General features: G+C 42.9%; 1 protein-coding gene across 15 annotated transcripts in view; it reads left to right on the top strand.

Annotated features, from left to right (window-relative positions):
• PHLDB1 (pleckstrin homology like domain family B member 1) overlaps positions 1-27,265 on the top strand; it is a 314,415-nt gene that overhangs the window by 253,260 nt on the left and 33,890 nt on the right. For all 15 annotated transcript variants that reach the window (XM_075840044.1, XM_075840036.1, XM_075840043.1 and 12 more), the window contains 3 exons: positions 16,051-16,206; positions 20,841-20,951; positions 24,649-24,738. In XM_075840044.1, the coding sequence (XP_075696159.1) occupies positions 16,051-16,206; positions 20,841-20,951; positions 24,649-24,738 (357 nt within the window). The remainder of the gene's footprint in view (positions 1-16,050; positions 16,207-20,840; positions 20,952-24,648; positions 24,739-27,265) is intronic.

Genomic DNA, 27,265 nt, shown 5'->3' with positions numbered 1-27,265 from the left:
TTTACTATTTGACCCCAGAGCCCTGCCATTGTGGGCCAATGCTGTGAAAATTACCAAAATAGGTGCACTGGCTCTTTCACTTCGAAGTCCTGTCATATGTCCAGGCAAATGATAAATGCCTTGAAATTGTGACACTTCTCAGGGTTTTCCACTCTACTCTGATATCTAGGAGAGCTCTGCAAATGCGACATGGCGCCCGTACACCAGTCCAGCAAAATATGCGCTTTAAAAGCCAAATGGCACTCCTTCCATTTTGAGCTCGAAACAGCAGTTTAGGGCCACACATGGGGTTTTGCCATACTCGGGGGAAATTGGGTAACAAATTGTGTGTTTGTTTTTTTTTTCTCCTATTACCCCTTGTGTAAAAGAAATTGGGAGCAAAAACGACATATTTTTGGAAACATTTTAATTTTCTCTGCCTAAATCTAATAATATCTATCAATCATCTGTGGGATCAAAATGCTCACTAGACCCCTAGATGAATACCCTGAGGAGTATAGCTTCCAAAATGGAGTCGCTTCTCAGGTTTTTTTGTTTTTTTTTACTGTACTGGTACCTCAGGGGCTCTGCAAATGCGACACGGCGGCCAAAAACCAATCAAGCAAAATCTGCATGCCAAATAGCGCTCCTGCCATTCTGAGCCCTGCGGTGTGTCCAAACAGCAGTTTATGACAACACTGCCGTACTCGGGAGAAATTGCTTTAGAAGTGTTGGGGTGCTTTTTCTCCTTTTTATACCTTGTGAAAATGAAAAAAATTCCACATTTTAGTGGAAAAAATTTAGATTTTCACTGCCTAATTTAAATAAATCCAGCAAAAAATCCAGTGGGGTCAAATTGTTCACTGTGCCGCTAGATAAATTCCTTGAGGGGTGTAGATTCCCAAATGGGGTCACTTTTGCGGGGTTTGCACTATTTTGGCCCCTCAGGGGCTTTGCAAATGTGACATGGCGCCGCAGCCCATTCCAGCAAAACTTGAGTTCCAAAAGACAAATGGTGCTCCTTCCCTTTTGAGCCCTGCCCTGTTTTCAAACAGCAGTTTATTACCACACATATGGGGTATTGCTGTTCTCAGAAGAGTTTGCTTTATAAATGTGGGGGTGCTTTTTCTCCTTTATTGTGAAAAATGAAACAAAGAGCTAAAACTACATTTTATTACAAAAAAAAATTAACATTTTTAATTTCACGGCCTGATTCAAAACCATTCAGCAAAAAACCTATGGGGTCAAAATGCTAACTATACGCCAAGATAAATTTCTTGAGGGGTATAGTTTACAAAACGGGGTCACTTTTAGGGGGTTTCCACTGTTTTGGTCCATCCCAGGGTGTTGCAAACACGACATGGCACTGAAAAACATTCCATCAAAACCTGCACTCTAAAATCCAAATGGCGCTCCTTCCCTTCTGAGCCCTGCCGTGGGTCCATACAGCAGTTTATTACCACATATGTGGTATTTACGTAATCGAAAGAAATTGCTTTACAAGTGTTGGGGTGCTTTTTCTGCATTATTCCTTGTAAATATTAATTTTCCAGAAAAAAAGTAGATTTTCATTTTTACAAACCAAAATCCGCTACGTGCTCCTTTGCTTCTGAGGCTGGTGCTTCAGTCCATTAGGACACTAGGGCAACATATGGGATATTTCTAAAAACGTCAGAATCTGTGCAATAAATATCGAGTTGCGTTTCTCTGGTAAAACCTTCTGCATTACAGAAAAACATGTATAACAAATTAATTTTGGCAAAAAAAATTAATTGTAAATTTCACCTCTACTGTGCTTTAATTCCTGTGAAACGCCTAAGGGGTTAAGAAACTTTCTGAATGCTGTTTTGAATACTTTGAGGGTGCAGTTTTTAAAATGGTTTGACTAATGGGGACTTTCTAATATATAAGGCCCTCAAAGCCACTTCAGAACTGAACTGGTCTCTGAAAAAATAGCCTTTTGACATTTTCTTGAAAATGTGAGAAGTTGCTGCTAAAGTTATAAGCCTTGTAACGTCCTAAAAAAATAAAAGGACAATTTAAAAAAAAAAACAATGCCAATATAATGTAGACATATAGTAAATGTTAACTAGTAACTATTTTGTGTGGTATTACGTTGTCTTACAAGCAAATACATTTAAATTTGGAAAAATGCTAATTTTTGCACGTTTTCTCAGAATTGTGGTGTTTTTCGCAAATAAACACTGAACATATCGACCAAATTTTACCACTAATATAAAGTACAATGTGTCACAGTCTCAGAATCGCTTGGATATATAAAATCATTCCAAAGTTATTACCACATAAAGTGACACGTCAGGTTTGAAAATATTGGCTGTTTCCTTAGGGTAAGGCCACACAGTGCGTTGTTGACGCGGTTTTGTTGCGTTTGAAAACCGCATGCGGTCAACTGCATGCGTTTTTCGTCTCTAATGCTGCCGTTCTATTGCGTTTATTTACACACATAGTTTATGGAAATAGTTTGTCTCTCGTGTTGAAGTTTCTAGATGCTTCCTGTATATAGTTCATTACAATGCATTGCAGAACGGTTAGCAAAAACGCAAGCAGTTCAGCAACAACATTGGCGGCGCAGTCAGTAACCGCATGCGGTCGGATATTATGAAGATGCTTTCAACCGCACAAAAAACACATTGTAATATAATAATAGCAGCAGTCTGTCCATAACAAAAATGTATCCATTGACTTCTATTGAAAAATGACTTGCTGCGGTTTCAAAACGCAACGTGGCCGCACCATGTGGCCTTACACTTAAGGCCAAAACAGGCTGGGTCCTGAAGGGGTTAATGTAAACTTTAAAATGATAGTTGCAATAATAAGAGTTGAGCTAAACAGACTTCATATTTACTTAAAGCACACTAAATTTTCCATAAAATGATAATCTAGTGCCCATAGAGCAGTACCGCTTCACTCCTCTCTGTATATTTAATTTTCTCCTATACTGTCCCATTGTGCGGATTTACAGACGTTTATACATGAGATACCTGCGGCTTTACTAGGGTGTTTACTATTGGACAGTGAATAAATACCACCAGCCTTGCACATTTATTGGCAGTCCGGTTTCTCATTATTGTTGCATGCATAAACCTTTCTCTAAACATTTTTCTATTAACCATAAAACTAATAGTTTATGAACCAATGTAGCTTGAAAATATAGGACCGTTCAGTCTGATTTGACCACATTATTGTGCAGTTTTCATATGACCTCATACCACTGTGGCAGCCGTTTACAATACTGTTGGCCTCTTATGTCATAGAGGAGACCGGTGCCCCTGCAATCCCATGTCAAAATTATTGTACATGAATACTTTGTCATGGGTTTGACATCTGAAACGTATAAACCTAGTCTGTCAGAACTTCAATGATTTACAGTAAGAACTGTTCTTGTGCTCTGGGTTTGTAAAGGAGACCTACAAGAAGACCTTGGTGCACATGAAAAATGGGAAAACTGATACCTTAAAAAAATAAATAATGTAAACTGTATGTACTGAGATATGACCGCTTGAAGTTACAGGCAAAAAACCTTAGGTGTAACTGCTCCGAAATGTAATTGTACAATGTTGTCATGTAGAGTTGATTGGATTAAAATGAACAAATCCATGAATATCTACCTCCATGGTTGAATAGTGGCTGATGTGGGGACTACACTACTCAAAAGTACAATCAAGAGTTATCTTCTTGTAATGATCCAGACTAATACTATATAAGGCCCTGTTCACACAGTTTTTTGCAGGAGGAAAAAGTTTTTGACCTGCTGACAAAACATTTGCAGCATTTTCAGTCCGCGACCATTGAGCACCGCAGGCAAAAAACGCAGCGAAAAAAACACGATCTCTGCCTCCCATTGATGTCCATGGGATGTCAGAGACTAAAACGGCCAAAGGAAGGGCATGTCTCTGCTTTTTACCGCTCGTGGGAAAAAAACGCCTCCGCCACCCATTGAAATCAACGGGAGGCGATTTCGGCCGCTCTTCGGTGCTTTTTCCGAAGCGGTTTCCACGTCAAAAGCAGCATCAAAAGACTTTGTGAACTAGCCCTAAAACCGTCTCAAGATTAAATCAATGTTTTGTGTCAATATCAATTATATTTATTTACTTTCAACATACCCAAATGTTTGACAACACTACTGTTTACATATATCAAAAGGACAATATACAACAAAAATGAGTGAAAAAATGACAGTGGTTTGAAGTTATGTGCAAATCTTATAGGAATAAAAAAGATCTAGATGCAATCAAATAGAATACAAATAATGTTATAATTGCAGTTGACTACATCGTGGGCGAGCCACCCTGTATTCTATTGTAATGTAGGCTGGGGGAGGTTTTAGGGGGTACCAACCCCTCAGCGGAATGGCAGAGTGAAATAAATGAGATGACAGTCCGTTATAAACTATATGATCAACTTTTACTTCTCAGAGGCACAATTTTTGGCACTTACAATTTAACCCCTTCCTGCGGCAGCCATTTTCATTTTTTCATTGTCATTTTATTCCTCCCCACCTATCAAAAGCCATAACTTATTTTTTTTTTGCAGGATGGGTTTATTGTTAATTGCATTGGAACCATACTGTTAAAAATTATTTTGTGAGTTAGAATGGAATAAAACCCAGCAATTCCACCAGGGGCGTATCTAGGAAAGACTGGGCCCCATAGCAAACTTTTGACTGGGGCCCCCCCTCCCCTGGGTGTCACACAACCCCCCCCCCCTTGTAGATAGTGCCTTTTTTACAGCCCCCCCTGTAGAGAACGCCATACAGTCCCCCCTGTAGACTGTATGGCGTTATCTACACGGGGGGATGTGTGGCGTTATCTACAGGGGGGGCTGTATGGCGTTCCCTGCAGGGGGGGCTGTATGGCGTTCCCTACAGGGGGACTGTGTGGCGTTATCTTCAGGGGGGACTGTGTGGCGTTATCTACAGGGGGGGCTGTATGGCGTTCCCTGCAGGGGGGGCTGTATGGCGTTCCCTACAGGGGGGCTGTGTGGCGTTATCTACAGGGGGGGCTGTGTGGCGTTATCTACAGGGGGGACTGTGTGGCGTTATCTACAGGGGGGCTGTGTGGCGTTCTCTACAGAGGGGGCTGTATGGCGCTAACGCCATACAGCCCCCCCTGTAGGGAACGCCATACAGCCCCCCCTGTAGAGAACGCCATACAGCCCCCCTGTAGGGAACGCCATACAGCCCCCCCCTGTAGGGAACGCCATACAGCCCCCCCTGTAGATAACGCCACACAGTCCCCCCTGTAGGGAACGCCATACAGCCCCCCTGCAGGGAACGCCATACAGCACGCCCCCCCCATAAAAAAATGCGACCTATAGTGTGTCCTACAAATAACATGCATCCCCTATCCACAGGATAGGGGATACATGTGTGATCGCTGGCATTGATAGGGAGAACGGGGGACTGAAAGTCCCCAAAGTTCTCCATGACTAACCTCTGACTTCCGGCGTCTGTGTCGGCAGCTCAATAAAAATTAAAGGAAAGGAGCGCGGGTCACGCATGCCCAGAAGCGCGACCGGCGCTCCATTCATTTCTACGGAGCTGCCGACACAGACCCCGGAAGTCAGAGGTTAGTCATTAGTACCCCATTCTCCTTATCGCTGCCAGCGATCACACATGCATCCCCTATCCTGTGGATAGGGGATACATGTCTTTTGTTTAATGGCAGAGCGGGGAGATACCTCCCTGCTCTGCCGTAGTGTTCAGTGGCGTCCCCCTGTAGCAGCCATAGCGGCTGCTAGCGGAGACTGCGGCCATGGTGGGGGCCCGTGCCGGCGGGCGACACGGGCCCCCTCATGCCGCGGGCCCCGTAGCAGTCGCTACGGCGGTAGTTACGCCACTGAATTCCACCATTGTTATCCTGGTGTCATATTAAAGATTAGAATCTCTTTCATATGCCACCAGAACCGCTATTTTAGGTGGCATGTGTTTTAGGTGGTCCACAGCCGGAGATATGGCTGTTTGAAGTGACCCCCCCTTCCCTCCAGCTTTTGTCTTACACTGTGTGAAGCTGCTTCATGCTGATAGGACAGCATGAGAGGTTGTAAGGAAGCTCCACCTCAGGAGGATCGCTGGTGTTGCCACCCCCCTTGTCTAATAAAGGCTCATTTACATGTTTAGAAAAAAGCTCATAACTTTGCGAATAATAAACGTCCGTTTTTGTGACCGTGGCACTGCGTGTAAACATTACAATTCCATTTAGGTTCATACGTGAGGGGTGAGAGAGAGTAGGGGAGGCACATATATGGATATGAGGGCTGTAAAAAAAAATACTACTTCCATGTCCTTGACCTGAGCGCCACTGCATGTAAACAGTGAGAGTGGGGGGCATGTATAATGTTTACGTGCCCTGGCGCTTGTCAGTGATCGCTGTAGCTCCGTGATGTCGTGAGATTTGTTTTCACTTGCCGGAATCTCACAAAAAAAGAGTCAGAAGTGTCAGGATTCTGAGTACACATGACGTCCAGGCTGGATGGTCATGTGTATTCATTATCAGGACACTGTAGTAATGTTAGGGTTTGTGTATGAGGCTGCACATAGTGATATAACTATATCGCTAGTGCAGTGAAAATGAATGGAGAGGATTGCATGATGCTGATTGGTCAGCGTCATGCACTCCTCTGTACAACGCCCACTTGGTCGAAAGTAAAAGTACGCCCACTTGGGCATTAAGAAAGCTCATTAGCATAAACTTAAATCGCTCCTAACTTTGTGAAAAAAGATCGTTTTTTTTAATAAAAAGCATTACTGTCACCTACATTGTGTAGGAGATAGGGCAATTATAATGTTGTGACAGTCTCTTTAATACTGAAAGGTTGGACTACTGAAAAGTATGTACAGTATATGCACTCAATACTTGGTCGGGGCTCCTTTTCATGAATTACTGCGTCAATGTGGCATGGAGGTGATCAGCCTGAGGCACTGCTGAGGTGTTATGGAAGCCCAGGTTGCTTTTATAGCGGCCTTCAGCTCGCCTGCATTGTTGGGTCTGGTGTCTCCTCTTCCTCTTGACAATATCCCATAGATTCTTTAAGGTTATGTTTTTGGAGCTTTTCTCAATAGTCTATTGAAAACGTCTCCAAAAACCTCCCAAGATAACTATGATACTAGGAGCCCGGCTCCCTGCAGTGTGTTCGGTCCGGGACTTGCGGCCGAAATACGTTCCGTCCATTACGGACGTAACATGCTCGTGTGAACCCAGCCTTAGAATTGGGCAGTGAAAATAAAAACAATACTTTTTCTTCAATAAGACGTAGCTTTAGCTCAAAATTTGTATTTTTCTCAACAAATAAAGGAAAAAAAAGAACCCCAACATTTGTAAAGCAACTTCTCTGGAGTATGGAAAAACCCCATATGTGGTCATAAACTGCTATTTGGGCACACGGCAAGGATCAGAAGAGAAGGAGCGCCATTTGGCTTTTGGAGCACAGATTTTGCTGGATTGGTTTCTTCACACCATGTCGCTTTTGCAAAGCCCCTAAGGTACCAGTACAGTGGAAACTACCCAAAAGGGACGCCATTTTGGATACTACACCCCTTGAGGAATTAATCTAGGAGTGTAGTGAGGAGTTTCATAGATTTTATTTGAATTGGGCAGTGAAAATAAAAAAATTTTTTCCAATAAGACGTAGATTTAGCGCAAAATTTTTCATTAACTCAAAAAATTAAAGGAGAAAAAGAAACCCAACATTTGTAAAGCAATTTCTCCCGAGCATGGCAATACCCCATATGTGGTCATAAACTGATTTTTGGGGACACGGCAGGGCTCAGAAGGTAAGGAGCGCCATTTGGCTTTCGGAGTACACATTTTGCTGGGTCGGTTTCTGGTCGCTATGTAGCCTTTGCAAAACCCCTGTGGGACCAAAACAGTGGAAACTCCCCAGAAGTGACCCCCATTTTGGAAACCACACCCCTCAAAGTATTCACCTAGGGGTGTAGTGAGCATATTCACCCCGCAGGTGTTTTGCAGAAATTAGTGTGCACTCGATATTGCAGAGTGAATTTTTTTTTTTTCCATAGATATGCCAATATGTTCTGCCCAGCTTCTGCCACCATAACAAGACAGCTCTCTAATTATTATGCTGTGTTTGCCGGTTTTAGAATCACCCTACATGGGGCCCTAATCTTTTGTCTGGACATTTGACAGGGCTCAGGAGTGAAAGGGTACCATGCGAAATTGAGGCCTAATTTAGCGACTTACAATTTATTGATTCAAAATTGCAGGGCTCAGATGTGAAATAATAAAAGAAACCCCTGAAGTGACCCCATTTTAGAAACTACACCCCTCAAGGCATTTATTAAGGGGTATAATGATAATTTTCACCCCACAGGTCTTTTCAATAAATGAATGCCCTGCGGATGGTGCAAAGTAAAAATTACATTTTTTTCCCCCAGATATGCCAATTCAGTGGCAAATATGTTGTTCCCAGCTTATGCCACTGGAGAGACACACCCCAAAAATTGTTAAGGGTTATCCCGGGTATGGCGGTGCCATATATGTGGAAGTAAACTGCTGTTTGGGCACACTGTAAGCTCAGATGCGTCGGAGCACCATTTGGCTTTTGAAGCGTAGATTTTGCTTGGTAGTAGTTTTGTTTGGAGTTTTACTGGTATTTCAGTTTATAATGTGGGGGTACATGTAAGCCGGGCAGAGTACAGCAGGGGCATAGTCAGGTGGTATAATAATGGGGTAAACAATAAAATAATCCCATAGATGTGTGTTATGCTGTGAAGAATCCTCTCTGCACAGGCCGGTGTCTCACTAATAAATGGTGTCTTTACTTATCCCCCTTTTGATCCACACTCCGCACCTTTGCCGTTTGGGGAATTTTGCTGGGAAAGTGTTGTCCTGATATAATACGGGTGCCCTCTATTCCAGCAGATATGTTTGGGCCCTCCCCTTCCTGGCTCCCTTATTTTAGGGCCCCAATAAATCGCCTCTTGAAATAGACGAAATGTTCCCATCTGATCTGCACAACCACATTTTTTTATTTCCTGACTTATTGGAGTCTTAACTAATTTTATTTTTCATAGACGTAGCGGTATGAGGGCTGTTTTGTTGTGGGACGAGCTGTAGTTATTATTGGTACCATTTTGGGGTACATGCGACTTTTTAATCACTTGTTATCCTATTTTTTTGAGATGCAAGGTGACCAAAAAAACAATTCTGGCATAGATTTTTTTTTTATATACAGCGTTTACCATGTGTTATAAATTACATATTAACTTTACACTGCGGGTCAATACGTTTCCGGCGATACCTAATTTATAGCACTTTTTTATATTTTACAACTTTTTGCACAATAAAATTACTTTTTGTAAAAAGAATGTATTTTTTCTGTCGCCCTTTTGTGAGAACCATAACTTTTTAATTTTTTGGACGACGGAGCTGTATAAGGGCTTGTTTTTTGCGAGATGAGCTATAGTTTTTATAAGTACCATTTGTAGATACATGCGACTTTTTGATCACTTTTATTTCAATTTTGGTAGAGCAAAGTGACCAAAAACCAGAAATTCTCTAGCATTTTTTTTACGTTGTTCACCGTGTGGAATAAATAACATAATATTTTTTAAGTTTAATCCGTTACGGTCTCTGCAATACCAAATATGTGTGCTTTTATTTTATTTTTTTCAATAATAAAGGACTTGATAAGGGAAAAAGGGCGATTGTGTTTTATTTTATTGCTTGAAACTTTTATTATTTTTTTTAAAAAAAATTTTTCTTTTTACACTTTTCTTTAGTCCCACTATGGGACTTGAAGGTCCAACTGTCAGATTTTTTTTCAAACACATTGCATTACCTATGTAGTGCAAAGTATTAGATCTGCCAGTCATTCACTGACAGCAAGCCGATTAGGCTTTGCCTCCGGGCGTGGCCTAATCGTCTTCCGTAATGGCAGACAGGAGGCCATTGTTAGGTCTCCTGTTGCCATAGTAGCAGTCGGCAGCCGTGCGATTGCAGGGCACAGCTGCCACAAAGATGCAGCGATCGCGTCCGATCGCTGCATCTAAGGGGTTAATGGCAGGGATCGGCGCTAGCTCCGGTTCCTGCCGTTACAGGTGAATGTCAACTGTAACATACAGCTGACCTCCACCGCTGATGACGCCGGCTCATCACCTGAGCCGGCTATATCTTGCCGGCGGCAACAGAAGCCTTTCAGGCCCCGCCTCCGCAAATACTTTATCAGAAAAATACTATTGAAAAATTATATCTAATTGATTATAATTTGTGTTCCCCGGCAGGGAACAGGTTAACAGAATCTGTAATCAATGATGCGCTGCATACACTAACATCCATCTCTGCCTGTCACCACCTCAGCTGGTCTCCGACAATGCAGACGAGAGCAGTGTAAATTGCAGCAGAGCCAGGTAGATCGCGCGGAGAGTGCACCTTGGAGGGAGATGACATTATAGTGTCTGAGGTCTGAGCAGGCCCCTGTGCAGTACTGGCCCCACGACGGTGTGTTGACTAAATAACATTAAGGGTATGTTCACACGACAGCGTCCGTAACGGCTGAAATTACGGGGATGTTTCCGCCTGAAAACATCCCCGTAATTTCCGCCGTAACGGCATGTGCAGGCGCTTGAACGCCGCGTCCATTACGGACGTAATTGGCGCTGCTATTCATTGGAGTCAATGAATAACGGCTCCAATCACGGCCAAATCGGCCTTTGACGCGGGCGTCTATTTACGCGCCGTCATTTGACAGCGGCGCGTAAATATACGCCTCGTGTTAACAGATGTTTGTCAACGCTATTGAGGCGCTATTTTCGGACGTAAATCGGGGCAAAAACGCCCGAATTACGTCCGTTATTAGTGTGTGTGCACATACCCTAAGGCTCGATTCACACGCCTGTGATTGGACCGTGAAAATCGCCAGATTTTGCAGCCTGATCATGGTACATGTGAACGGGACTCCTGGCATCATAGTCATTTAGGCTACAGCCACATAACAGTGAAAAAAAATGGCCATTAAAAACTGATAAATTGTTAGTTTTTCATGTCCATTTTCCATCAGTGTCTTCAAATGGATTTCCTTTGTTTAGGCTTTTTTTTTTGTCCCAATCCCCTGAAACCACCAGAGTGCCCATGTAGATAGTGCCGCTATGTCCCTGTAGATAGTTCCACAGTGCCCCCATATAGTGAAACAGAGCCCACATACACCGCGTTCAAATTATTATGCAAATGTTATTTTTCGCTGATTTTCCTAAATAGTCGATGCAAATGACAGTCAGTATAATCTTCAAGCCATCAACCGTTGGAGTATAATGCAAATTTTATTGAACAAATCTCCTAATGATAACAGATTTTTTTTTTAGAAGTAAAAAAACGCAAAATGCACGGTTTCAAATTATTATGCACAACAGAGATCAAAACATTTTAAAGGTTGTAAAGAGAACTAAAATGGTCATTTGTTGAATTTGCAGCATCAGGAGGTCATATTTACAGAAATCAAAAGCTCTTTCAATCAAAAAAAGCTTAACAGGCCAAGTTACATGTTAACATAGGACCCCTACTTTGATATCACCTTCACAATTTTTGCATCCATTGAATTTGTGAGTATTTGGACATTTTCTGCTTGAATATCTTTGCAGGATGTCAGAATAGCCTCCCAGAGCTTCTGTTTTGATAACTGCCTCCCACCCTCATAGATATTTTGCTTTAGGATGGTTCTCAATAGGACTGAGGTCAGGGGAACATGGGGGCCACACCATGAGTTTCTCTCCTTTTATGCCCATAGCAGAAAATGACACAGAGGCATTCTTTGCAGCATGAGATGGTGCATTGTCATGCATGAAGATAATTTTGCTACAGAAGGCACAGTTCTTCTTTTTGTACCACGGAAGAAAGTGGTCAGTCATAAACTCTACGTACTCTGCAGAGGTCATTTTCACACCGTCAGGAACCCTAAAGGGGCCTACCAGCTCTCTCCCCCATGATTCCAGCCCAAAACATGACTCCGCCACCTCCTTGCTGATGTCGCAGCCTTGTTGGGACATGGTGGCCATTCACCAACCATCCGCTACTCCATCCATCTGGACCATCCAGGGTTGCACGGCACTCATCAGTAAACAACACGGTTTGAAAATTAGTCTTCATGTATTTCTGAGCCCACTTCAACCGTTTCTGCTTGTGAGCATTGTTTAGGGGTGGCCGAATAATAGCTTTATGCACACTTGCAAACCTCTGTAGGATCCTACACCTTGAGGTTGGCGGGACTCCAGAGGCACCAGCGGCTTCAAATACCTGTTTGCTGCTTTGCAATGGCATTTTAGCAGCTGCTCTCCTAATCCTATTAATTTGTCTGGCAGAAACCTTCCTCATTATGCCTTTATCTGAACGAACCCGTCTGTGCTCTGAATAAGCCACAAATCTTTTCACAGTACGATGATCACGCTTAAGTTTTCTTGAAATATCCAATGTTTTCATACCTTGTCCAAGGTATTGCACTATTTCACGCTTTTCGGCAGCAGAGAGATCCTTTTTCTTTCCCATATTGCTTGAAACCTGTGGCCTGCTTAATAATGTGGAACGTCCTTCTTAAGTAGTTTTCCTTTGATTGGGCACACCTGGCAAACTAATTATCACAGGTGTCTGAGATTGATTACAATGATCCAAAGAGCCCTAAGGCTGGGTTCACACGACTATGTTACGTCCGTAATGGACGGAACGTATTTCGGCCGGAAGTCCCGGACCGAACACAGTGCAGGTTATGTACGATGCTAGGAGTCCATGCCTCACTGCCGGACAACTGTCCCGTACTGTAATCATGTTCAGTACGGGACAGTAGTTCCACGGAGAGGCAGGGACTCCTAGCATCGTAACATGGTCGTGTGAACCCAGCCTAAGACACCATACCATCCAGGAGTTTAATTTAAAAACTAATAATTAAATGTTTATGACACTTAAATCCAATGTGCATAATAATTTGGAACACAATGTATAGTGACATGTTACCCACATATAGTGACACAGTGGCCCGATATAGTGACACAGGGCCAACATATAGTGACAGTGCCCACATATAGTGACACAGTGCCCACATATAGTAACAGTGCCACCCCCCACATAGTGTCACACACCCTTGCAGATAGCACCCCCACCCCCTTCTGGATCGCACCCCCATCACCTCTACTTGTAGATCGCAGCCCCATGTGTAGATCACACTCCGACCCCCCTTGTAGATTGCAGAACCCCATCCCATCCTTCTTGTAGATAGCTGCCACTAGGGGCTGAATCCCCAGCCAGAGGTTGCCGACGCTCTGACTGGGGATTCAGCTCCTAGTGGGAGCTACAGTGGCCGCTATCTACAATAGGGGGGCTGGTGCGTTCTACAAGGGGGGGTGCGATCTGCAAGGGGGAGTAGTATCTACTGGCTGGTGTGGCGATATATACTAGGAGTCACTAGCTCACTACACTCCTAGATTAATTCCTCAAACGGTGTAGTACCAAATGGAAGATTGAAGAAAAACTGCAGCACTCAGATATCCAAAAAAGTGTTGGTCTTTATTGACCAAGCAATAAAAACTACAACGTTTCAACCCCTGTTGGGTCTTTGTCAAGCACGTAGCACCAAATGGAGTCACTTTATTAAGTTGCGTTTCTCTGGTAAAATCTTCACCTCCATTTTGCTTAAATTCCTGTGAAACGCCTAAAGGGTTAAAAAAAACCTTTCTAAATGCTGTTTTGAATACTTTGAGGGGAGCAGTTTTTAAAATGGGGTGATTAGTGGGGGTTTCCCAATATATAAGCCCATTTATTGGGGTTTCCCAAAATATAAGTTACTTCAAAACTGAACTGGACCCTATAAAAATAGGCTTTTGACATTTTCTTGAAAATGTGAAAAATTGCTGCTAAACTTATAAGCCTTGTAAGATCCTAGAAAAATAAAATGATAAAGTAGACATATGGGAAATATCTTACTACCAACTATTATTTGTGGTATCACTATCTGTCTTACAAGAAAATACATTCAACTTAGAAAAATGCTAATTTTTGCAATTTTCGCAAAACTTTGGTGTTTTTCACAAATAAGCAATGATTATTGACCAAATTTTACCCATGACAAAGTACAATTTGTCACTAGTAAACTATCTCCGAATCGTTAGGCTTGGTGCAAGAATTCCAAAGTTATTACCACATAAAATGACACGTCTCCGATTTTTAAAAATGGGGCTCTGTCATTCAGTCCAAAAGTTTCTGCGAAGTGAAGGGGTTAATAAATTCATTGTTGTGATTTTTATTTTATTTTTTTGTGGCCAATATTTTCTTCTCATAATGGTGTAGACATAACTGTTCTGGACAGCCAATAATTGTTTTTATAACTTTTGAAGTCCGTAAATATATACAGAAAACAAAGAGGAATTCGGGGTGGATTAGTAGAGGTGATAAGGACGAGAAGATAAAAATGGGTGCTCAGACAAAATTAAGAACTTAAAGTCTGCCATCTTTGTGCTCCGGGCTGAATAGAAGGTGGTAAAAATTAGTCTTGCAGTGTATTGTTTTAGCGATCAAACAATAGCTTTTACGTTGCTACCAGGAGGAATAACAGAGGAACGGTATAACACAAAAGTCTAGGAAAAGAACAAATCGCAAACAAGTGGAACTCGAAAGATAGTGGGTTTTAGTCACGAAATTTTCACAGCAGCGTTTTACCTTCTCAATGAAGGCATCTTCAAGCAAAGCGTGTTGATTAAGTTATATATGGGGAGCTGAGCTCAATTAATATATATAATATTAATAACAAAAACATCTCATAAAAAATATTTTCCAATGCCACGTGCAATAAAGTGCAATAGTGCCAATAGTGATTCATATCCAGAAATGCCACATATGTTATTAACACCAAAAAAATCATTAATATCTAAAAAAAAAACAACTATTGCCAGTACCAAACTACTTACTTTAGCGCAAGAGAATACAAACTCCACTGACGTAGTATAAGGGTATGTGCACACGATGAGAGGCTTTTACGTCTGAAAAGACAGACTGTTTTCAGGAGAAAACAGCTGCCTCGTTTCAGACGTAAATGCTCCTCCTCGTATTATGCGAGGCGTCTGTGACGCTCGTAAATCTTGAGCTGCTCTTCATTGACTTCAATGAAGAACGGCTCAAATTACATCTGAAAGAAGTGTCCTGCACTTCTTTGATGAGGCAGTCATTTTACGCTGTCAAACGACGACGCGTAAATGACAGGTCGTCTGCACAGTACGTCGGCAAACCCATTCAAATGAATGGGCAGATGTTTGCCGACGTATTGGAGCCCTATTTTCAGACGTAAAACGAGGCATAATACGCCTCGATTACGTCTGAAACTAGGTCGTGTGAACCCAGCCTCAAAGATACACCCACATACCAAATGCACAATAGGATTTATCGATCTAGGAAAAAAATGCTACAAAAAAACACATGTAAGGAGGACTGACTGTTCCTGTTTAAGGCCTCACACAAATGTGCACAGAGGCTGTATGGGGGGGCACTGCACTCCATGTGCGACCAAGTGGTGCTCCGTATTGTGACAAATCATGGAGAGATTCCCCCCTAGAAGCAATGCTCTGTAATATAGTGCCCAGTGAAACATGCCACGATGAAATCTGAGGCATACAGCGGTATAATTGGTACCCTTTAGTGTGTGGGTGCCGTATTATTGTAGCTCCGTACAATTAGGTGGTTGTATAAAGCCCTAATATGCCCATGTGCATGAGCCTTTAAACTAATGTCTTAAAGAATTATTTTGTGGAGTATTCCGATATTTTTGGCTATTGCTTAAAGGCACATCTTGGAATTTCTTTAGTTGACAACAAGCATGCAGTCACCTTGTGCTTTGTCTATATTTTCTTTTGTCTTTTTAGATGTCTACTGTGTATTTGCATGGATGTGGTGTAGTGGTTGTATAGTCAGTGGCCTGTGAGCTGATGACCTTTTTCCCTATAATTTACTTTTATGCATCGTTTTCATTGTGATCCACTACCGCACTTTTTTTTTTCTTCGTGCATTGGCAATACTGAACAACATTTTGAATAATATCACATACTTCTGTTTCTCTGTTTAGGAATCTGAGCACTTGGAGACACAAATGAAGCTGTTTGAAGATCTTGAGTTCCAGCAACTGGAGAAGGAGAGTCGCTTGGAAGAAGAGCGAGAAACAACTAGCCAGCAACTGTTAAAGAATAAAGGAGACTGCCAAAGAAGCATTGCTCACAGGAAAGTAAGTGTATCAAATATGGGTTCACTTTTTATGTTTGGTGATGAAACAATAGTGGTATCATATAAGAGAGATTGTTAAAGGCTATATAAACCTTTGAAACAGGTCAGTCAGTGTTTTTGCCAAAACTTTATAATTAGTTTTTATTAAAAATTATTTTTACTTTTTGAGATACAGCTGCTCTGTATTCTGCATACAGAGCAGCTGTGTCTTACGCTGAGTCCTGTACCCGTCAGGAACGTGGGATTGGCTGGTTCGGTGTCAGCGGGTCTTGCGTGTTTCTGACACGCAGGATCCAGCTGTTATCCATCGCATCTAAGTTCATCATTTAGATTTGATGGATAACAGGTGGATCATGCTGGACACCCTGGCACTAAATTAGTCAGGTCCGCGGGACTGACAGATTCAGGTCTTAGCGAACTATACAGCAGCTCTGTATGCAGCATATAGAGCAGCTGTATCTCAAAAAGTAAAAATTATTTTTAATAAAAACTAATTATAACGTTTTGCCAAACACTGATTGAGCTTTTTATTAAAACAAAAAAAAAACAACTTTCAAAAGGTGTACACGGCCTTTAAAGTGGTTGTCCGGGCACGGGGCGGTTTTTCATACTATTGACCTATCCACAGGATAGGTAATCTGTATATGTTCTGTAGGAGCCCATCACCCTTACCGATTAACGGTTCCGGATGTTATGCAGAGGTCTGAGACTCCATACACTGTATGGCGGACATGCTCTAGTACTAAAACTCTGCTCCTATTCACTTGAAAAGGAGCAGGACTGTAGCACGGCTGCTATACCGTGAGCGGATCAATCTGCTCCTGGGACACTGACATCCGGAGACAGCCAAAATAGCGGATCGGTGCGGGGTCTAGGTGTCGGACCCCCACAGTCGTATACCGATGACCTATCCCGTGGATTAAAAACCGCACTGTGCCCGGACAACACCTTTTAAGTATATATTATATCCATACAGTATGAAGTGAATAAAATAGAAGGCTTAAATTGGCACTGCCATGTGACATGAACCTCGAAAAGAACTAACGTTCAGTGTACATTACAACAGTAGTGCTATTTACAGGTAAATTGAATTGCTAAACGTAGAAAGTGTACAGTCCTGGTCAAAAGTTTTGAGACTGACACAAATTTTGGTTTTCACAAAGTTTGCTACTTCAGTGTTTATCGATCCCTTAGTCAGATGTTTGTATGGTATAGTGAAGTAAAATTATAAGCATTTCATAAGCTTTGACCAGAGGTTCTCCATGGGATTTCACCAGGCCACTTAGTTATCACTTTTGCTTTGTAACATGGCGCTCCATCATGCTGGAAAAAGCATTGTTCATCACCAAATATCTCCGAGATCAATGGGAGAAGTTGCTCTTGGAGGATGTTTAGATACCATTCTGTGTTCATTGGTGTTCTTAGGCAAAATAGTGAGTGAGCTCACTCGCTTGGTTGAAAAGCAACTCCTTACATGAATAGTCTCAGGATGCTTTACTGTTGGCATGACACAGGACTCATGGTAGCGCTCACCTTTTCTTCGCCGGACTATTTTGACCCCAGTCCTCTGCAGTCCATTCCCTGTATTTCCTGCAGAATCTCAGTCTGTCCTTGATGTTTTTCTTGGAGAGAAGTAACTTCTTTGCTGCCCTTCTTAAGACCAGGCCAGCCTCCAAAAGCTTTCGCCTCACTGTTCGTGCAGATGCACTAACAACCATGTCCTCCATCGGGGCAGTACAGCTGGTACTAGTCAGGGGCCTGGCGACAATGCTGAAAGAAAGGGGCCCGGCCGCTTCTTAGTGACTTTAAACATTTCTATCAGGGCCCCAGCATTAGTTACTCGGAGAAAGGAAGGGACCCTTCAACTAGGGCCCGTTCCTTCCTCCGAAATAACTAACGCTGGGACCCTGAGAGGACCAAGGGGAAGCTGCTGCATGAGCAGCATGAAAGCAGAAGCTCCGTGTGGAGAGAGCCCGCCCACCAGACAGCTCTTCTCCACACAGCCGACTGGACCCTGCAAGACTGGTGAGTGCCCCATCCTCCATCACATCTCTCCTGACCCCACATGCAGAAAACAAAATGTTTTGTTTTTTTCGTTCAGCTTGCGTTTGGTGCAGTTTTTAAAAGCCACCTCATTTGTGCAGCGATTACAAAAATTGCATAAATAAATTACTGCTACTTTTGGCGCAGATTGCGCCCTGAAAATCCACTACAAATTATAATACAACTCATGTGAATGGGGTTTCCAAAACCCCATTCACATACAGCAGAAAAAAATCTGCATGGGCTTTAGGGCATTCTGCTGATTATTAAATCAGCAGCATGCCTATTAAGTTGCAAAATTGCCACGTATTTCACCCTTTACTATGCAAAGGGTTAATTTGCTGCAAATCCTTAGCAAAATATGTAAGGGTAAGTTCACACGTAGCAAACACTACGGATTTTCCGCAATGAAATCCGCAGTGTAATAGAGTAGCAGCAGAGTGGATGAGATTTTAACAAATCTCATCCACACGCTGCGCAAAAAATGTGATGCGGTTTTTTAATCCGCAGCATGTCAATTTATGTTGCAGAATCGCTGCTTTCTGTTGTGGGTTTTCTCCATTGAATTCAATGGGGAGGTAAAACACGCAACGAATAGCAGTTGCTGCTTTTTTTGTGGCAGAAAAACTGCGATTCTGCCACAAAAAAATTGCAGCTCAGAAAAAAAAAAAGCTTATACTTACCCAGAACGCTATGCTTCTGCGTCCAGCCTGGGCTCCAGGGATGACGTCTCATCCCATGTGACTACTGCAGCCAATCTCAGGCTGCAGCTGTCACATGGTATGAAACGTCATCCCAGGAGGCTGAACTGCCTGACATCAGGGAGACGTATGGCATGGTAAGTATAGGCTTCTTTTTTTTTTTACCTGCCTTCATTCAGACAAGCGTTGCTAACCTCTAACGTGTAAAACTCACGTTTTTTACGTCCGAGGTGCACCCGTGCGGGACATGTTGTCATGGATCCACCATAGACTAGAGTTTATGGAGGGATGTGTGACATGCAGGAAATTAGGACATGTCCTATTTTTTCACGGTCGTGTGAACGGCCCCATTGAAATACATGAGTCCGTGTGATGGCCATTGTTTTAACGGCTATCACGCGGACTAGATACACACGTGTATGAGTCCTAGGTTCTCCTTACATCCTCGCAATTGCTTCACCTCCTCGTAAGGCGCCCTCCATATCGTGTTATCGCCCTACGTTTATCTTGTACGTCAGAAAAGCTCCCGACGTGCGCGATAAATGTGATCATAGGGCTCCGTTATGTCCTTTTAGTCTCAGACTAGTATACTTCGGTATACCTTTTTTTTATATGAAGGATGGAATAGCGTAGTAGTCTATGCTATTCCATCCTGAGAGATCCCACTAAAAAACGTATACTGCTCCTGACATCACTATATGGACTGTGAAGTCAGGAGCTTCCCAATGCCGGAGTTTACACACAGAGCATCACAAGCACTCGCTTTGGCTGCCCAGGGAAAGCTCCTGACGCCTCTGTCCATTTTTGGACCGTGACATCAGGAGTTTCCCCAGGGCCATTACCCAGGCAACGTATCCCACTGTATGCCATATAGTGGCATACGTTTTGGTTGAGTTTTGAATTCAATAAAATCCAGGGTATCAAATGGTCACGGACCGCTTCGTGGTATCGTTACCTGGATCTTGACGTCCGTAACAAAATCAGTTACTGCGTATAGCATACAAACGTTAGCGCCACAGTTTCCGTTGCCCACCCCCGGTAATTGAGTGGTGCCTAATCTCTTTGGCTGTATGGGGCCCAGAAATCCCTGCTGACACTTGCCTGCTGCCATTCTTGAGCAAGCTTTGCACTGCTGTTGAACTGATCCCGTAGCTGACTCCTCTTTCGGTGCCAGGACCTACCCCCCGCGCCCTGAAGCTTTCTTCACAGGACTTGAACCTCTCCTTGAAGTTCTTGATGATCTGGTTGATTTAGGGGCAATCTTACAAGCAGCAATGTCCTTACCTGTAAAGACCTTTTCAGGCAGAGCAAAGATGACGGCACGTGTTTCCTTTGAGGTAACCATGGTTAACGGAAGAAAACGATTTCAAGCACCATCCCCCTTTTAAAGCAACCAGCCTTCTCTTATAATTCATTCAGCATGACCTAGTAATATCAGCTGCCTTGTCTTCGGTAACACTTTCCCCTGAGCTAATGAGAAGATCACTGAAATGATGTCAGCAGGTCATTTTGTGGCAGGGCTGAAACTCAGTGGAAATATTTTTTTTTTGTGATTTAAGTAAATTTTTATGGCAAGGAATGAATTTGCAATGAATTGCAATTCATCTGATCGCTCTTCATAACAATCCAGAGTTAATGCATATTGCCACTATAAAAAGTAAATCCGCAAACTTTGTGACAGCCCAAATTTGTGTCCGTTCAAAACTTTTGGCCATGGCTGTACTGGAAGATGAAGGGATTTTTTTTTTCTTTACTTTTAGCAAATTCCATACCAGTGTGCTAAATATTGAATCTTTCTGTATGTGATGAATATCTAAATGCAATAAGGAAACATATAATGTAACATATAAAGGTACAACTAATGTCTGATTTACATTACTATATCTATCAGGAACGTCTGGCTGCTTTGGAGCATCAGGCCGATCAGATCCGCCTGCAGGCTACACAGGATGCTGAACATCTTGGTCAGGAAAGAAGTGCTGCGTTACTGCAGCTACACAAGGTAATTGAATGCACATGTGCCATTTGTATTGTAGTTCCAGTAAAGATGCCCTTCCCTTTAGTTAGCTCAAAAACTATGTAAACTTTTGAACACTTTTGTTTTTTAATTAGACAATGTATTATGCTATTTTAAACAACTTTTGAATTGTTTTTTATTAAAATGTTAGGCCTCATGCACACGAACGTAAAAATGCCCATAATTACAGGGCGTAATTACGGGCACAGAGACTTCTATTGGCCACGGGTACCTTCCTGTTTTCTCACGGGAAGGTGCCCGGGCCGTTTAAAAATATGGAACATGTCCTATTTCAGGCCGTAATTACGGCACGGGCAGGCCCATAGAAGTCTATGGGGCTCCCGTAATTACGGGTGGCTACTTGTGTGTACCCGTAATTACGGGAGCGTTGCTAGGCGACGTCAGGGGATAGTCACTATCCAGGGTGCTGAAAGAGTTAATTGATCGGCAGTAACTCTTTCAGCACCCAGGACAGTGACTACTCTGGAGTTAATATTATTAAAAGTTAACTTACCCAGAACTCCCTGCTTCTTTCTCCAGTCCGGCCTCCCGGGATGACGTTTCATCCCATGTGACCGCTGCAGCCAATCGCACCCTGCAGCGGTCACATGGACTGCCGCGTCATCCAGGGAGGTCGGACTGGATGTCAAAAGAGGGACGCATCACCAAGACAATGGCCGTGGTACGTATGAACTTTTACTTTCAATAGCTGCGGAAACTGCCTGAAAGGGCTGCCCCTTCTCTCTATCCAGCACTGATAGAGCGATAAGGCTGCCGATTAGTGCAGAGAAAACGGGTCCGTAAATACTGGTGGAATTCGGGTCGAATACGTGTGACCCGTATTTACGGGAGGAAAATACGTTCATGTGCATGGGGCCTTACTTATTGAGATACAGCTTCTATATATACTGGTTACATAGAAGCTGTGTATTGCGCTCAAACTCAAATCCGTCAGGTCTGCAGGACTGACTGCTTCAGTGAAAGCTGGTCCTGCCTGTTTCTGACACGCAGGATCCACCTGTTATCGGTCACATCTAAGTTCATGAACTTAGATGTGATGGATAATCGCATTCGTTATATATCATTGACATATTCTGCAGCGCTGTACACAAATTGTAATCACTCCAGTCCCTGTCCATGGTGGTAACAATTTAATATCCATATCGGAGACCAGATAAAGTTGTTTTTTTTTGGGGTGTTTCCTTTGTTTTGGTAACACAAGACCTCTTCAAACCTGACATGGTGCCTAATGAGGCCTGTGTTTCAGTCCATTATCACACAAGGGCCACAAGTGGGATATTTCTAAAAACTGCAGAATCCGGGCAATAAATATTGAGTTGTGTTTCTCTGGTTAAACCTTCTGTTTTACAGAAAAAAATTGATTCAAAATTAATTTTGGCAAAAAATATGAAAATGTAATTTCACTTCTACTTGGCTTTAATTCCTGTGAAACGCCTAAAGGGCATTTTGAATACCTTGAGCGGTGCAGTTCTTAAAATGGGGTGACTTATGGGGGTTTATATTGTATAGGCCCCTCAAAGCCACTTCACAACTGAACTGGTCACTGTAAAAATAGCCTTTTGACATTTTCTTGAAATTGTGGGAAATTTCTGCTAAAGCTCTAAGTCTTGTAACGTCCTAGAAAAATAAAAGGGTGTTCAAAAAGATGCCAACATAAAGTAGACAAGTGGGAAATGTTAATTAGCAACTATTTTGCGTGGTATTACTATCTGTCTTACAAGCAGATCCATAAAAAAAAAATGAAAATGGAAATTTTTGCAGTTTTTTGCAAAATTTTGGTGTTTTTCGCAATTAAATACTGAATTTTACAAGTAACATAAAGTCCAATGTGTCACGAGAAAGGTAAAAGCATTCCAAAGTTATTACCACATAAAGTAAAACATGTCAGATTTGAAAAATCAGGCTCTGTCCGGAAGGTCAAAAGTGGCTGCAATGGGAAGGGGTTAAGGGGATTAGCTGAGGGATCATCACAAGCCTCCATGTTATGTAGCCTAACTACGGTTTGTGTTTAGAGAAGGGAGACAATTACATCCATTTTGCATTGCTGCCATAGCCTGTATGAGAGCGTGCTCAGGAGTGTTGCATTAACTGAGATTTTAGGCTGGGTTTGCACTGTGTCCGTTTTTGTTGTGTTTTTTTATGTGCGTTTTTTTGTTTTGTTATGGTAGATAAATCCCATGACTCTCAATGGGAGTTTATTTACCAAAACACAAAAATGCAGTGTAAAACCAGCCTTAGGGAGAGTTCACACAGAGGTTTTGGACGCGGAAACCGTGTAGGAATATGCGCCAAAAAACGTCCGAAAATGCCTCCCGTTGATTTCAATGGGAGGCAGAGGCGTTTTTTTCCCGCGAGCAGAAAAAACGTCTCGCGGGAAAAAGAAGGTATATGCCCTATCTTCGGGCGTTTACGCCTCGGACCTCCCATTGACATCAATGGGAGGCAGAGAAAGCGTGTTTCAATGACCACGGGCGAAAAGTGCAGCGAAAATCGGAGTGCAGGCAGAGCAAAATCTGCCTCAAAATTCCAAACAGAATTTTGAGGCAGGTTTTACGCCTGCAAAAAACTCAGTGAGAGCCCAGCCTTAGGCCTCATGCACACGACCGTATTTTTTCCCACCCGTAAATACTGGCGTAAATACGGGTCCGGTGTCACACGTATTCGACCCGTTTTGCACCAGTATTTACGAACCCGTGCCCGTAAATATGGGTCCGGTGTCACCCGTATTCCACCCGTATTTACGGGCACGTTTTTGGCGGCAAAATAGCACTGCACTAATCGGCAGCCCCTTCTCTCTATCAGTGCAGGATAGAGAGAAGGGACAGCCCTTTCTGTAATAAAAGTTAAAGAAATTCATACTTACCCGGCCGTTGTCTTGGTGACGCGTCCCTCTCTTCACATCCAGCCCGACATCCCTGGATGACGCGGCAGTCCATGTGACCGCTGCAGCCTGTGATTGACCTGTGATTGGCTGCAGCGGTCACATGGCCTGAAACGTCATCCAGGACGTCGGGCCGGATGTCGAGAGGGACGCGTCACCAAGGCAACGGGCGGGAGACCGGACTGGAGGAAGCAGGAAGTTCTCGGTAAGTAACGTCTTTTATTTTTATTTTTTACAGGTTTATTCTGATCGGTAGTCACTGTCCAGGGTGCTGAAAGAGTTACCGCCGATCAGTTAACTCTTTCAGCTCCCTGGACAGTGACTATTTACTGACGTCGCTTAGCAACGCTGCCGTAATGACTGGTGCACACATGTAGCCACCCGTCATTACGAGAGCTCCATAGACTTCTATGGACTGTCCGTGCCGTTATTACGGCCTGAAATAGGACATGTTCTATCTTTTTCAACGGCACGGGCACCTTCCCGTGAGAAAACGGGAAGGCACCCGTCGCCAATAGAAGTCTATGAGCCCGTTATTACGGGTCGTAATTACGACCCGTAATAACGGGAGTTTTTACGGTCGTGTGCATGAGGCCTTAGAGCACGTTTTGAGTGGCAGGAATTAAGGACACCATATTCTCCAGGGCAACGGCATAGAGCTCTTATGAGATTTGTGCACTTTGGATATAGAATGGGTTTTCATTTATTGCCCTTTCTGAAATGTTTTTGTATTCGGTATTGCAGAATATTTTCACATTTCAATATTTTGTGCATATGCAGGAGAAGGAAAAGTTGGTTCAGCTAGAGAGAAGATACCAAATTGTGTCAGGACGACGAGGGTTCTTAACTGGATCATCTGCTCTTCGAGAGGTAGGAGATTATATTTACATGAGCGTGTTAAACGTCTGTGGGACGGCCGTTGAAACAGCGGCCATCCCACGGACCTATGTAATTCAATGTGGCCGTTCACACAGCCGTTGTTTCAACGGACCGTCTGAAGGGTCTGTGCAAAAATAGAACATGTCCGTTCTTTTCACGCATTCCCTCCATAGACTTAACTATGGGGGATGCGTGACATCGCGTCCCGCAGCGCTGAGCACTGATGCACCTCGGACGTTAAAAACTTCAGTTTTTCATGTCCGAGATGCGCAGCGCTCGTGTGAATCAGGCCTCATAAGAGGAAATTCTCATGGTTAAAAGGTTACTACAAGTGTATGTCATAGAGACCTGTCATTGGTTGGGATTCCTGAGCTGGACCTTCTCTTGAGGTACCATACCGTTCAAAAGTTTGGGGTTACCCAGACAATTTTGTGTTTTCCATGAAAACTCACACTTCTATTTATCAAATGAGTTGCAAAATGACTAGAAAATCTAGTCAAGACATTGACAAGGTTAGAAATAATGATTTTTATTTGAAATAATGATTTTCTCCTTCAAACTTTGCTTTCGTCAAAGAATGCTCCATTTGCAGCAATTACAGCATTGCAGACCTTTGGCATTCTAGCTGTTAATTTGCTGAGGTAATCGGGAGAAACTTCACCCCATGCTTCCAGAAGCCCCTCCCACAAGTTGGATTGGCTTGATGGGCACTTTTTGCGTACCATACGGTCAAGCTGCTCCCACAACAGCTCTATGGGGTTGAGATCTGGTCACTGCGCTGGCCACTCCATTACAGATAGAATACCAGCTGCCTGCTTCTTCCCTAAATAGTTCTTGCATAATTTGGAGGTGTGATTTGGGTCATTGTCCTGTTGTAGGATGAAATTGGCTCCAATCAAGCGCTGTCCACAGGGTATGGCATGGCGTTGCAAAATGGAGTGATAGCCTTCCTTATTCAAAATGCCTTTTACCTTGTACAAATCTCCCACTTTACCAGCACCAAAGCAACCCCAGACCATCACATTACCTCCACCATGCTTGACAGATGGCGTCAGGCACTCTTCCAGCATCTTTTCAGTTGTTCTGCGTCTCACAAATGTTCTTCTGTGTGATCCAAACACCTCAAACTTCGATTCGTCTGTCCATAATACTTTTTTCCAATCTTCCTCTGTCCAATGTCTGTGTGCTTTTGCCCATATTAATCTTTTCCTTTTATTAGCTAGTCTCAGATATGGCTTTTTCTTTGCCACTCTGCCCTGAAGGCCAGCATCCCGGAGTCGCCTCTTCACTGTAGAAGTTGACACTGGCGTTTTGCGTGTACTATTTAATGAAGCTGCCAGTTGAGGACCTGTGAGGCGTCTATTTCTCAAACTAGAGACTCTAATGTACTTGTCTTGTTGCTCAGTTGTGCAGCGGGGCCTCCCACTTCTCTTTCTACTCTGGTTAGAGCTTGTGTGTGCTGTCCTCTGAAGGGAGTTGTAGGAAATCTTCAGTTTCTTGGCAATTTCTCGCATGGAATAGCCTTCATTTCTAAGAACAAGAATAGACTGTGGAGTTTCACATGAAAGCTCTTTTTTTCTAGCCATTTTGAGGGTTTAATCGAACCCACAAATGTAATGCTCCAGATTCTCAACTAGCTCAAAGGAAAGTCAGTTTTATAGCTCCTCTAAACAGCAAAACTGTTTACAGCGGTGCTAACATAATTGCACAAGGAATTTCAAGTGTTTTCTAATCATCCATTAGCCTTCTAACACAGTGAGCAAAGACAATGTACCATTAGAACACTGGAGTGATGGTTGCTGGAGATGGGCCTCTATACACCTATGTAGATATTGCATTGAAAACCAGATGTTTGCAGCTAGAATAGTCATTTAGCACATTAACAATGTATAGAGTGTATTTCTGATTAATTTAATGTTATCTTCATTGAAAAAAACTTTGCTTTTCTTGCAAAAATAAGGAAATTTCTAAGTGACCCTAAACTTTTGAACGGTAGTGTATATGTTGTTTTACGTACTTTGGGCACCCCATCAACATTAGCTCAGAGATCTTCAGAAATAGGAAGATCTCATGCTAAAATTTGAAGGGACGCAGTGTTTGCAAGAGCACCAGTGCCTGTTCATTGTATAAGCTTGTGGGAATCCCAGCTCCTTGTTGCCCACCGAAGAGACAGCTGACCGGTTTCTTTGACGTCTGAAATTTTCAGATACCAACTGTAGACTTTAAAGTAAAAAGGTAATTAGATCATGTGTCCGATTTTGTCATGGTTGACATGAATGCAGTTTAATTTACATTGGAGGTACATAAGCATACATTGTCCGCTGTCTGTTCAGTTGTGATTGACCATAAGTGAGGAATTTGGAGGGGCTCTCAGACCTCTGCTTGAATGCTTACACTGTGCGCAGGTGCCCGTCTTTATTTCTCATGGCTACTTACTGTCTGATACTGCAGCTGCTCTCCTTACCCCCTCCTTTTCTCAAACATCCATCTGGTTGCAGCAGGTAAAATCTACATCTGT

This window comes from Rhinoderma darwinii, chromosome 10 (genome assembly GCF_050947455.1).
Source record: "Rhinoderma darwinii isolate aRhiDar2 chromosome 10, aRhiDar2.hap1, whole genome shotgun sequence".
Classification (NCBI taxonomy): Eukaryota; Metazoa; Chordata; class Amphibia; order Anura; family Rhinodermatidae; genus Rhinoderma; species Rhinoderma darwinii.
Note: the sequence above shows the minus strand (reverse complement) of the source record. Positions and strands in the feature narration are given on the sequence as shown.